Raw genomic sequence first — 13,022 nt, forward strand, 5'->3', positions numbered from 1 at the left:
ATTCCCACCAACGAGCTTTTGATCTGATGAAAGAGCCGATAAGATGGCCACCTTCTGGTCCATGCTCGCCTAAAACTCTGTCTTGGTCTTAGAAAACATCTTCACCTACAATGCCTGCACAAAACACAAAAAATCAGCTTTCTCTAACCATGCAAATACAGCCGGCTAGGACTCTTATGTGCTCGTCTCACTCCATCCACTGGAGGCAATGAAAAGGTAAAATCTGCACTTGAAGGTCCAAAACGCAGCCTTCTTTCTTCTCTAACAGCAAAAACCACCAGCACCATCAGCATATCTTCTCCTTTCTTGCACATCAGCGCTTGCCTCAGCCTTGTTCCGATGCACAGCCCTCCTGCTCGCATTTGAACGTTGAAAAAGTAGCCTTGTGTCGCACTGAAAGCTCCTCTTCAAATGCGTCCACACCCTACTGAAATCAGGGCCAATAAATAGGCCAAGAAAAATGCCAAAAATAATGCAGGAGGTCAGCTGCATTTAATGCAGCCAACTAGACAAAAGCAGTCCGACTACACTATCCGACTGCAACAAACTAGCCAGCTGTGCCACATGGCACCTGCACTCCCTGACGCCTATTGTACGGACTGAATCCACGTGGACTGCCTGGAGAGCCTGCTGCAAAACTGCTCAGATCTGAAACTGTGTGTGTCCAGGGAATGCTTAACTCTAACACAATCACCTTCCTATGAGCAAGCTGAGCCACAAGAGCTTGAGTGTCATTCCACTCAAATGCATTAAACTCCTACTCCATAGCCTTCTTTCAATGTTGTGACTGCAAAGCCTCCGTCACGGAAGTGAGCTGCCTATCTTGCATGGCACGACACATCAAAAAATAGTTAGTACAAACAAGCTTAATAGAGTGTGCTTGGTTCCTCTAAGATTTCCATGAGCCATCATGAGGTTGCCACTCCTCAAGATCTCCCTCAATCTCTACATCACAGAGTGTATTATGTGCCCAACGAGGAGGCCAATACTCCCCTTGCCGCCGTTTCTACCAAAGTCTCTAGAATGTCCACAAGTGTCACCTCAACAAGTGAATCTGTGGTGAAGCAATCTCCTCCTCCACTAATGGAGGTGCCTCACGAGGCATAGGCTCGAAAGGCATTGGATTGAGCGCCCAACTGTCATCTAAATCTCCAGGTGCGAGATGCTCAACACCGCCCTTTGCAATTGAAAACTCCATGAACCGAACAACTTGACTCGTGTACACTTCTGTGAAACGGGATCATAAAGCCTATATCCCTCAAACTGTGAGCTATAACCCATGCACACTTGTCATTCAAAAGCCAGCTTACACTTATTGCCATTCTTCCGAGGTGTGATCATGTTGGCAAACTCCTGATGAATGCCACGATCTCCTAGTGAAATGCATTACATCCTGATTAGTCTCTTAAACAGCCCCAAAATATGCTTATTTAATGAAATACGCAAAAACGGTATGTGGTTCAAGAGTTTTTCTATGAAATCCTAATTTGGGAGGGTGCATCCACATCTATCAATAGACGTGCTACCCTCATTCAATCTTCATCCTTTTGTGCAGGTTTCTAACTCTATCGTGCAAATTTCAACCATCAGCCACCTACCATCTACTGTCCAGTCGTCATTGACTGCAGCCCATCACTATCCAACCTCAGGCAACTTATTTCCAGCCATCACCCTACTGTTTGGATGTCTCCATCTGCTACATCATCATAGCACCTAATCAGCCTACGTTTTGCTGTCAACCAAACCACCTACATCAGCAAACACCTCTCTTGTTGTCTCCTAATAGTTCTCTTCCTTGGATGATCAGTTTTTAGCCTTCTCTAGTGGTACACTACTCTGTTTACCAAATTTCAACCTCCGACTACTATGTTTTGGTGACCAGCCTGCTGCCCTTCATTATTCAGCACTTTCTCATCTCCAACTAGTGTTTAGAATACTTGGGATCCTTCTCCAATGGACATCACTCTTCGACGCTATTGCTTTGCCCTTGGCCACTTTGTAAACTCTTCATTCATTTATAGTTTTCATTCACTTCATAGTTGTGTTATTTTCTCTCTCCTGCTTCTGTTTGTTTCTATGTTTGAGTTTTGATTTTTTCTTTTAGGGTTTGAATTTTGCACGTATGTATCTGTATCGTTGTATTTTTGTTGTGGTCATACAGTATGTTTCCTTAGTGCTACTCCACAATTTTCTTCATATGGTATCAGAGCCAAAGCTCATGTAAAGAGAATCCTATGGATATTGTGGAGTGTTAGTTTTTGTGTGAGACACACGAACGACTCGTAACCAAATCACAATGTCTCAATCACCTTCTTCTCCGGACCCCATGATCTTATCAAGCTTCTCCATCATTGAAGGCCCTAAGGAGGCATTATGGACTCGACGAGAAAGACAACACCCCACCTTCGCCTTCACCTTCTTTAGTTTCTCCTGTTCTAGATTGCAATCTCATGTTAGAGGAGTTTCAAGAGTACTTGTGCATCACATATAGTAGAACTTACACCCCTCCTACTAGCTTTGCTACTCTATCCGGACCGATTGGTGAGGCTACCCACCTCTCTGATCATGAAGGACATAAGACATCTGGAACGACTACCAACCCATCTTCATCATCTCAACCAAAACCCAGTGTCAAGTTCATACAACCCCTTAGAGTCATATGAATCAAAACCCTCTTCTGTTTCTCCTTTTAGTGTGAAGGATCCACATGATTTTCTATATGTAAACTTCAATAGAAGGCGCTCTTGAAGCAGACATCCTTCATCAAGTATATCTACATCTTCTGTTTCATTGGAGTATGTAAGCCACTCTTCTCAAATTCCTTCCATCCCACATATCGATTTCCTCTCTTCTTCATTCCAAAACCTTGGATTACACTCCATATGCGCATCCTCCACATTGGGAGTTGGAACCTCCATTTCCACTCCTTGCACATTCTCGTTCTCCATTCCATACTCAACACTTTCCTACCACTTCACATCACGGTGCATCATTACAAGGAATACCACCCTTTCACACTGTACCATTCCCTTACCCTCAAGCCACTTTGCACCATGGCGTTTCGTTACAAGAAATGCCACCCTTTTAACACAATTCCCTCCACCTTTTTGGAGTGAGTTTATCATTTTCCACTAGGACAGCTATGATGGGCATCCCCCTTACTACCCCAATCACACACATACTTTGACCTCTCAAATGCAAGGATTTTCATCCTCTGCTTATGGTGCATCACAACACTTTCCATGGATCACTCCTACACAAGGATTCCTATCCTCTGCTCCACATGTCCCTATCCCTCCACCATGGGATCCTCATGTGGTTACCATGCCCATGCCTCATCAATCCATGCCCACGTTCACATCCACTATACACATTTCTCCAATACATGGTGTGCACTTTGGGATTAATTCCCAAGTATATTCCACTCCCCCACCCTATCCACCCTACCATCATTACATATCTTATCCATCTCCTAACACTGCCACTCCTGTTGCAACGGCCAAGAATTCCTTTGTAGATAAGACTCATTTTAAAGGGTTGAATTTTGCCACTTGGTCAAACTTCATGCAACAAGTGCTTGAATCTCCATGACTTTGGGACCTTGTCATTGGTCTAGAGCTTATGGCAGACCCTTGATTAGCTCACCCTAATCACATTTGCCAATGTAGAGCCCGCAATGCCACAACCGATGTTGAGTTAATGCAAGGGTTGCTTCCTAAGTTCCACTCTCAATTACAACATTTTCCCCTCGTTGAGCGTTGGAGTCATCTCATTGATCACAATGTGGCAAGAGATTGCATTCGACGTATCAATCTCAATTTTGGGCCTCGAGAGTTTTCCATTAAGGAAGGGGATGGTCTAAAAATTCAAGTTGGCCGAATATCAGCAGTTACTCGCAGAGTTTGCCAACATTGGCTCCCCAAAGTTAGATGACGATCAAGTCACATTTTTCTTGAGCAAGTTGCCCAAAAAATACTTTCATTTTATCCAACACATTATCTCACTACTTAGATTGCCAACCTTCTACAAGTTTGAGTGCTAGTTCTTGTGTTACACAAGGCTGCATGACCAAATCCACAAGAAATTTTCCATACATACTTATTTAAAGAGGGGGCTAGTTGCATCTTCCTCGCAAGGTAAAACTAGCACTGGCAAAAACTTACAGGATGCCAATGCAAGCCAAACCAAGGGTAACTCCCCATACCAAAGAAACAAAACCCATCTGGCAACAACTCCCTAAGAAAAATAAGTTTTGTACACACTGCCAGAGATTGAGCCAAGTGGTTAAGAAGTCTCGTACCAAGACCCAAGGTCTTCCTCCTAAGAAACCTCAACAGACCGCTGCAGCTACCTCTCATCTTGCTAGGTAGTCCAGTGAGGCTACACCTCCCACTACTTGTGAAGAAAACTGCTAGGGTTTGCACAGAGGACACACACAGTGTACGACCACGACAGAAACACAAAGAGACAGACACAGACACAGAGGGCAAAACTCAAACCCTAAACGCAAAACTCAAAAACTCAAACCCTAAACACAAAACTCAAAACTCAAACACAAACAGAAGAAGGGAGAGAGAGAATACAACTCTGAAGTGAATGAATGTAAGAGTGTACAGTGTGCTCAAGGGCAAAGCAATGTCGCAGTGTGACATCCACTGAAGACGATCCCAAGTCGGTGACCACCAGTCGGAGTGTAGAAGTGCTGAATAGTGAATGGCAGCAGACTAGTCACCAAAACGCAGCAGTCTGGAGGCTGGAAATTGGTAAACGCAAAAGTGTACCGCCAATTGGAGGCTAGAAACTACGCACAATCTACTGTAAACAACAGGCTGAAATAGTGTCTGATGTGGCTGGCGATGACTGGATGATCAGATCGCAGCAGATGATGATGTCGCCAGCAATTGACGTCAGCATGGAAGAAGGCACCAGCAGCAGGAGCAAACACGAATGGAGTGGCAGCAATCTCGAGGGCTGGACAACCCGGCAAAGCCCTGCGAGTGGACGTATGCGATGGTGGCCATATCCTTAGATTAGCTCTATCTTCACTCTCTTAGGTCCTTAGGCTACTAAGCCGAACCCATAGGATTTTGTCCTTAGACTTTCATTCTTACACACACATGCACATTTACTCACACACACACATTTGCATCATTGCATTATTCATTCAATTAGCTTTTCATTTCTAATTTGTTTTGTTTTTTGAAGCATCTCACTACTGACCTCTATGCTTGCAAATTTTCATCATTTTGCAAGGTTTTGTTTTCTGTGTAGAACTAACATATAGATTTGCACCAATTCTACCTAGGTTGGAGACTTGGGATGCGTACCGTTCCATTTATGATTTCATCATCCAAGGAGTTTTCCTCTTCTACAAGTATGGAGGCTTCCCCTCCTAAGGTGGATCGTGCAACATCTCTCTTGATGCTATCATGGCAATCACTTCTATCTTGTTCATCCAAGTGGAATGCTTCCTCACATCATGGTTCTCGATGCCACCCAAGACTAAATACGGCTCCTCTTCCTTCCCTAGGCCTCAACATCCATTGAGAGGGGATTGCTATCCTTCTTGGTATTCTACAAGCATCAATACTTGTCTTTGACATCAGCCTTTCCTCCCCTTTTATACCTCCTCCTTTTGCATTGCATGATTTCATTATCTTTGTAAAGAGCACTTGGGCAAGTGAACAATTTTCCCATGAGCGACACTATTCAAGTGGCACCTACTACATGAGCATTTCACAACATGTGGCTATTGCTGCAGTACCAACGTTTTTGTTGTCCAATAGGCTGCCTATATCAACAAACACCTCTCTTCTTGTATCCTAACGGTTCTCTACCTTGGGTGATCAATTTTCAACCTTCTCTAGTGATACACTATTGTGTTTACCAGATTTCAACCTCCGACTACTATGTTTTGGTGATCAATTTGCTGCCCTTCAATATTCAGCACTCTCTCATCTCCAACCAGTGGTTACAGTACGTGTGGGATTCATCTTCAGTGGACGTCACTCTCCAAAACTACTGCTCTATCCTTGGGCACTCTGTATACTCTTCATTCATTTACAATTTTCGTTCACTTCAAAGTCGTGTTCTTTCTCTCTCCTTTTGCTTGTGTTTGTTTATGTGTTTGAGTTTTGAATTTTGCTTTTAGGGTTTGAGTTTTGCACCTCTATATCTGTATCATTGTGTTTTTGTCATTGTCATACACTAAGTTTCCTCAATGCAAACCCTAGCAACTACTCCATAATTTTCTTCGCCCATGTCACAACTCTATAGAAACAGAATTTGTATCCTTTTTCATTAATTTGTCTATATAATGATTTATTAAATTTGTTTCCTTTGCACTAATTAGATATAAGGAAAAGTGCATTAGAGCTGGCCACTGATGAGCGGTCACTGGTTATGGCGGACCCACGCAGTGGGTTAGAGAAAAGATAGTTTACACTTCCACCTATATGGCCCGATTGGGCGCATGTGACCAGAACTCACGCATATCAGGGTTAGACTCGCACACAGAAAGGATTGATGCCTTGAAGTGTGGACTAGATCCGCCAGAACACACAATTACAATCAACAAGATGGCATGATCATGAAATGCTTGTACAATGTGCATGTGTGGGCTGAAAGCTTGAAATGCACATTTCTTTGCATAGGAAAGTCACATGAAGATTCTGATACCATTTTTGCAATGTACACAAAAAAAGCTTTCATATGACACCCATATTGGGGGGGTCCCTAAATTTTAGGAGCCTCGAATTAGCCTAAAAATGCTAGTCCTAAAAAATAGGAATGTCATTCTAAAAATAGTAAATTCTGTACTCTAACTGTGCTTACTAAATTTGGTTGTTTCTATTCTTGACAGTATTCAACCCAAAAAGGAAGGCCATAGAGAAGAGACAAGTGTCAAGATACTTGTCACACAAGTTTCCAAGTGTCCCACCACTTGTCACATCTCATGACATGTGGTTGGACACTTGTCTTGTGCTACTCCACTTTCCCCTTTTGTACTAGCTCTTCCCTCTCCTATAAATAAGAGCTCGTTTTTCTTCATTCAGCATCATTTTTATTTGCTGTAAACTCATGTACAGCACCCACAGATAGCCAGAAACTGGCCCCATCCATCCCCATCATCATCCCCCACTTCTCCATTATCAAATTCCTCCATATTCCCACTTCTATCACTGCTGTTTTACAGGACAGCAAGCCTGTAAATTCATTACAGCACCTCCTTCTCGAGCTCTTTCTTCCATTTTAGCAACAAGAAGCAAGCCCTATCCATGTACTGCTAATCAACGATGGAGAAAGGCTGATTTCCCCTCTTTCTTCTTTCATACTGTAAAGAAATCAGTTCTTATCATTACATAATAGATAATGCATGTGTATTTGTACATCTTTGCATGATCTTGTGAGAGTGAGAATTACTTCTCCTCACTCTCAGGTTGATTGTAACTGAGCTCTTTCCTAAGGGACTTGGGTTGAGCAGAAATACATTCCTTCGGGCTCTCAGGTTGATTGTAACTGAGCTCTTTTCTAAGGGACTTGGGTTGAGCAGAAATACATTCCTTCGGGGGGGGGGAGGGGGGGCGGGTTTTTTGGAGGGTTGGTTGCCCATCTTCAACCCTCAATCTTGTCTCCATTACTTTTACATTTTCATGGCTGTAATTTTGTGAGTAAATTTCATTTTCAGCTTTAAGTGTTCATTCTCTTTTATATTAAATCTCGAAAACAAGCGAATATCATAATTGTTAAGCGTACTACATTGTTCGGGGCGTTTACATCCACGCTAACTAAGACTAAATTTCACTATGCGCCAAGGTATCCACGCTAGGCACATTGTGACAATCATAAATAATTATTTTTGCGGACATCTTCATTATTGGGCACATATACTTGGCCTTGTTTATATTGTAATCATTTTTAATAGAGCATTCTTCCACAATCTCTCTATCAGTAGCCAACTTTTGGCATCCAAACTTATAATTATATTCTCTTGGCACCTAACATGTACTAAGTATCGAGAGGGGGTGTTAACCTCGTCTTGCTCCTAACTAAGTGCATGAAGACAAGGGTTAAGTCATGCTACTTGTGATCCACATCATAATTCTCCTCATTCACATTCAACATGTAATCCCAATAACACATACATATTCAAGAACTAGAAGCTATTCAATGTCATCCTTTCCATCAAATATAGTGCAAAGTATGTATGATTCAAATTTCAATAGTCCCTTTCTTCTCCTTTTGAAGTGCAAGCAATGGGTGTAAGTGACCATAGAGACTCGAATTGATACCTATATGTAGATGTGGAAAGAGATGATTATAGAATCAGAAGAAGCAAGGTAATACTTCTATGTTTTACATGCTCATTTCAATGATTTTGCTTTTGGAGCTTCATCATCACTTAATTAAAACCTGGACAAATCCAATTTTCACCCATTCCATAAATCACTCTCCTTTTGCTCGTGTACACACAAGTATCTATGTCTCCCTTGAGGGTAGCCAAGATATGTCCTTGGCCTCTCCTTCTGAGTAGCCATTCACCTCTAATGTGCATCTAAACGTAGCTGAGTTTACTTTTCCACAAGACCCTCCAATTCAACGGGTTGTAAAGCATAATGTCTCCTTTGGTTCACATATCTATGGCACTGATCGAGATACTAACCCTCTTCTCACCTACATATCTTTGAATTCTAGCAAGTCTCACTTAGGTTTATATTCAATTTTCTACTGCATGTTCTTACTCTTATTTGTTACATCTTTAGCTTGCCTACCCTTTGGTAGTGGAGCTCTAAATCTAACAGTAAAGCAATTAAAACATCATCATTGAATTAGAGATATACGTATTCTACAATCTCATGCGGTACTTATGCTTGTTGCTTGTGTTTAAGTTGGGAACTAAAAACTACACGGACCACCAATTTCAATCGAGACAAAGACTTGGATAGTTTGGTACTCCCATAAATGTTGTTCCTCTTCACTTTCTTGGAATATCATGGAGGCTTTCCCTCCCGAGGCCGAGTAATGTAACCTTCCTTGGGGCTATCATTTCATAGGTTTTTAACTAGACATGCACTTCACTCTTCTTTATCAAATGCTCCTCCTCCCCCTTCAACATCTAAGAGATGGTGCTTACTTCTCCTTTCGCCTTTCAGTGGTGAGAGGGGGAAGTCTCATTCTCTTGGTGCTTGTGTAATTTTGGTCACTATATTCATGTACTTGTGCATTTGCATTTGTATTGTTTCTATCTTTATGATCATTGTTATAAAAGGGCGATTTGGCAAGTAAATGATTCCCCTATGTGTCAAATATAATAGGTTTGCTCTGATACCATGTCAAAATAAGCAACAATGCAAAGAGACAATGCAAGGAATAACACACTGTGTACGACAAACACTGAGAGAGAAGAGAAACTCAAAAACACAAGAAAAACACGGTGACGATGCACTAGATTATGCTAAAGGGATAAAAATTTCGAAAGTAAGCATCCCTCAAAAGAAAAACCCTTGCATTGTGTAAGCATACTCTCTTTTACCTCATCAAAATGTGGTCAACTTGAATCCACACATGCACAGCAATTTAAGCAATCACACTTATGCAACTCCATGACAACTTACCCTCCTCCACCTTATTATCTACCTCTTCACCAAGACCCTTGCCACACAAGAATTCTTTATGGGGGATAATCTTGCAATCTTATTGTTCATATATTGCCTTTTTTTCAAAAAATGTATATAAGATCCACTAAATTAGGCTACTCAAAAGAAGATATACATCACCTCTATGATCATGGTAGGCCTTGGGATAGTCCATTGAGGGACCCTTGGTCTAATGCCTTTGTTTCTAGGGATGGGACCCTTTGGGTAAAAAGCACAACTGATGCTAAATTGGGGATGGAAACAAAAATGGAGACAAAAGCAAAGATGAAAACAACAATTTTTGAGAGGGGGAACGTCATATCATCACAAGGTACTAAAGTATAATAGAATTTATTCTAGACCTGATTCCAAAAAGAAATTGTTACAAATTAGAAACAACATCATCAAAATGTTTATACTGGGAATTTGGACGTGGTTGTGAGTACTCATATTTGTGCACCATACAACAAGTGCATGTGTATATTTGTGTTCTAGGGTGACTTGTGTGCATTTCCTTCCCTGTCTTGTTGGAGAAGGGGCCATTTTAAGCCATTTTCCATGACCATAGTAAAGAGAGGATGGAGTGATGATTCTTTCTCCATCTTAGGACCCTTCTTAGTCCTAAGAGAGTGTTGAGCCAATAAAATTAAGACATGCATGAATGCTTAATTTAGACTTCTTAAAACAACCCCAAAAAGCAATTTAAAAACAGATGGATTTAATATTTAAAAGTAGGACAAATGTCTTTAAAAATCTCTTTAAAATAGCATGTTGCGGATGTCCCATTTTGTCCTTACACTTCTCTTTTTCAACTACCAACATTAGCACTTTGCTCCCTTGCTGCCCACACCTTGAAGGACATCATTGCCAGCCTTTGAAGGACATTGCTAGCCAAGAGGAGCTCTGCCCGCTCTAATGCGGGCATCACTAGTCATTCGGTGGCATCGCCAACCACCCCACATTATCACATGTTGCCTAGAGGTCATTGCATGTTGTTTGGAGTCATCACTCATCATCTAGAGTGCTCCACCAGCCTACCTATCTATTGTCCAGCTGGTCTACTTGGCCGGGGTTAGTCTCGGAGCAACGTAGTCTCCATACGTCATCTGCAGCCTACAAATTGCTGCTTCACAGCCTGGCCTACTGACATTATCAACACCCGCTCACTTATTGTTCATCAAACTAACTTTGTGTTTTGTTGCCTAGAGTCTCCTCCAACATCTTACTGCTCAAAGGATTGGGATTGTGTTTCACTTCCTCCATTATTGCCCACAACATCATCATCATCATCAATGGAGTAGACTATTGCTGGTGCATTTTTGGATCCATCATGAATACGACACACTACAACACCATTCACCCTCTGCCCCGATCCTTGAGACACAAAGGTTCGAGGCCCCCTCATTGTCTTATTTATATTCTCATTAAGCATTCTATAAATCACATTGTCATACATTTTGCATTTCTTTGTATTTGCCATACTATTTCTTTACACGTAAATATGTATGTATGTACACACACACACACACATCCCTTTACACTTTCAACAAGCAAAACCACAGCATTACAAAAGTCAAAAACGACTGCACCTTTCAGGGCTCCTCATTTCGAGTGTAGGCAAACCTGCATCCAAAAAATAAAATCATGAAGCACGGAAAACACACAATTTTGACGGCCTTAAATCTATTTTGTGGCAAACAGCATCATTAACCATACATGGCCCCTCTTACCTGAAATTGGTTTATCAAGGATATGTAGGGACAAGCAACCAGATGGAGTGAGCTCTGGTTGGCCGACATCCGTGTCTAGAAAACCAACTTTATTGTACCTGCAAAAAGACAGAAGATTCAACCTGCTTAATGGCCTTCCCCACTAGGCATATATATAGAGACCTCCATAGAGTCAATTCAAAAATCATCACCCTTTTCTTGCACATGTGAGGCTGCATACAATACCACAAGTACTTTGGAACAGCAATGGACAGAACATGTTGACACTTAATCTTGTTTTTTTTTTTGTTCTTCCAAAAGCAATTTATCTCCTTCATGACCAATTTGGCAACCAGCAGTGTTGGATAACGAACTCTTTCACCCCGTGCAAATGCACTGCTAGAATCTTCTCATGGTGCATAAGATACAAAATTTGAAGATGCAATATGCAAAGGCCAGGACGCACAAGTGGTAACATATCCTACAACGTAACATTAAAAGTTCCACATTGAGGCGGGTGAGCCTCAATTTATAAATATAATAACTAATGCTGATACCAGGTGCTGATAAGCAAGTAGTTTTAAATTGTGGATGCTAATCTGTCTTAGCATGTTGTAGCTACTCATGCTGAGCAATTGCTTTTGCCTTGATGGTTTTACTTTAAACTTATCAACGCAATATCAAAAGGATCTGCATAAGACAACCTTTCTAGGTGAATCAATTCAGTGCGAGGTGATAGTGGTAATAGAAATTAAGCAGCCATGGGGACGACTCCTACGTCTGCAGCAGAGAATTCAATAGATATCTGGCAAATGTTGACTTCCCGGCGTTCTTTCCTCCACAAATGCAAACAACAGGAGCCACGGAACGCTCTGACTGCAAAAACCGAACCGAGCTGCGGGCGATCGACTGCACCGCTTCCTGCCATTCATCGGGGATGATCGGCCCTGTGGGAGAAGCTTCGTCGGCCAAAGGAGGAGCCTGAACTGCCTTGTTGTCACTCTTAGGGCCGACCACCTCTTCTTCTGCCGGCTCTGCTTGCTTGCCTACTCTTTTTTTTTCTTCTTCTTCTTCTTCTTCTTCTTCTTCTTCTTCTTCTTCCGCCTCTTCTGTGAAAGACTTTCACTGAATGTTTTCCAGCTTTCAGGGCACCATGTTTAGTTTTCACAGAGCGCTTCTGCAATCTTCTACCCTGTGTCTTGTGTAAGGGGGAGTACTTGGCTTGCACAGTCCCCTTCAGAAGGCGACTCGACAGAAAGCCCTTCATACCACAGCTGCGATGGTCACGTCCTCCTCAAATCAGATTGCTTTTGCGATGAGAGGACCGTATGCTAGCTTTAATTATCACGGAATTAGATAGATAGTGTATTCTGTTTATTTATTTTCTAAGTCTTTGTTCTGTATTGCTTAAAATTTAAAGTTGAATATTTGAAATTCTGAGTGGTCTACAAAGCAGTTAAAAGAATGAAGGTAATATATTCAGTTCATCGATGTGTTGATGATCTACTTGTATAGTGCCCTTTGTTCTATTATGAGAGTACTACTAGGTATTGTTTTGAAGTCTTTTCTGAGCAACAACATCGTAGTTTGTGTAGAAGTAATGTTGTTCTAACATTCAGTAGTTGTTGGAGTTACTATGAATGTTGATGGGTTATCTTTGATGAATGGGATATTTTGG

General features: G+C 41.6%; 1 protein-coding gene across 1 annotated transcript in view; it reads right to left on the reverse strand.

Annotated features, from left to right (window-relative positions):
• Positions 1-12,466, reverse strand: part of LOC148041693 (Pre-mRNA cleavage complex II protein family) — a gene marked incomplete at its 5' end in the record, with an annotated part of 31,333 nt that extends 18,867 nt beyond the window's left edge. The window contains 3 exons of the mRNA XM_087681346.1: positions 11,225-11,258; positions 11,366-11,463; positions 12,123-12,466. Coding sequence (XP_087537472.1) covers positions 11,225-11,258; positions 11,366-11,463; positions 12,123-12,466 — 476 coding nt within the window. The remainder of the gene's footprint in view (positions 1-11,224; positions 11,259-11,365; positions 11,464-12,122) is intronic.
• Positions 12,467-13,022: the final 556 nt, after the last annotated feature.

Source organism: Lygodium microphyllum, chromosome 1 (assembly GCF_053477565.2).
Source record: "Lygodium microphyllum isolate KBCC chromosome 1, Lygodium_microphyllum_v1.1.10, whole genome shotgun sequence".
Taxonomy (NCBI): domain Eukaryota; kingdom Viridiplantae; phylum Streptophyta; class Polypodiopsida; order Schizaeales; family Lygodiaceae; genus Lygodium; species Lygodium microphyllum.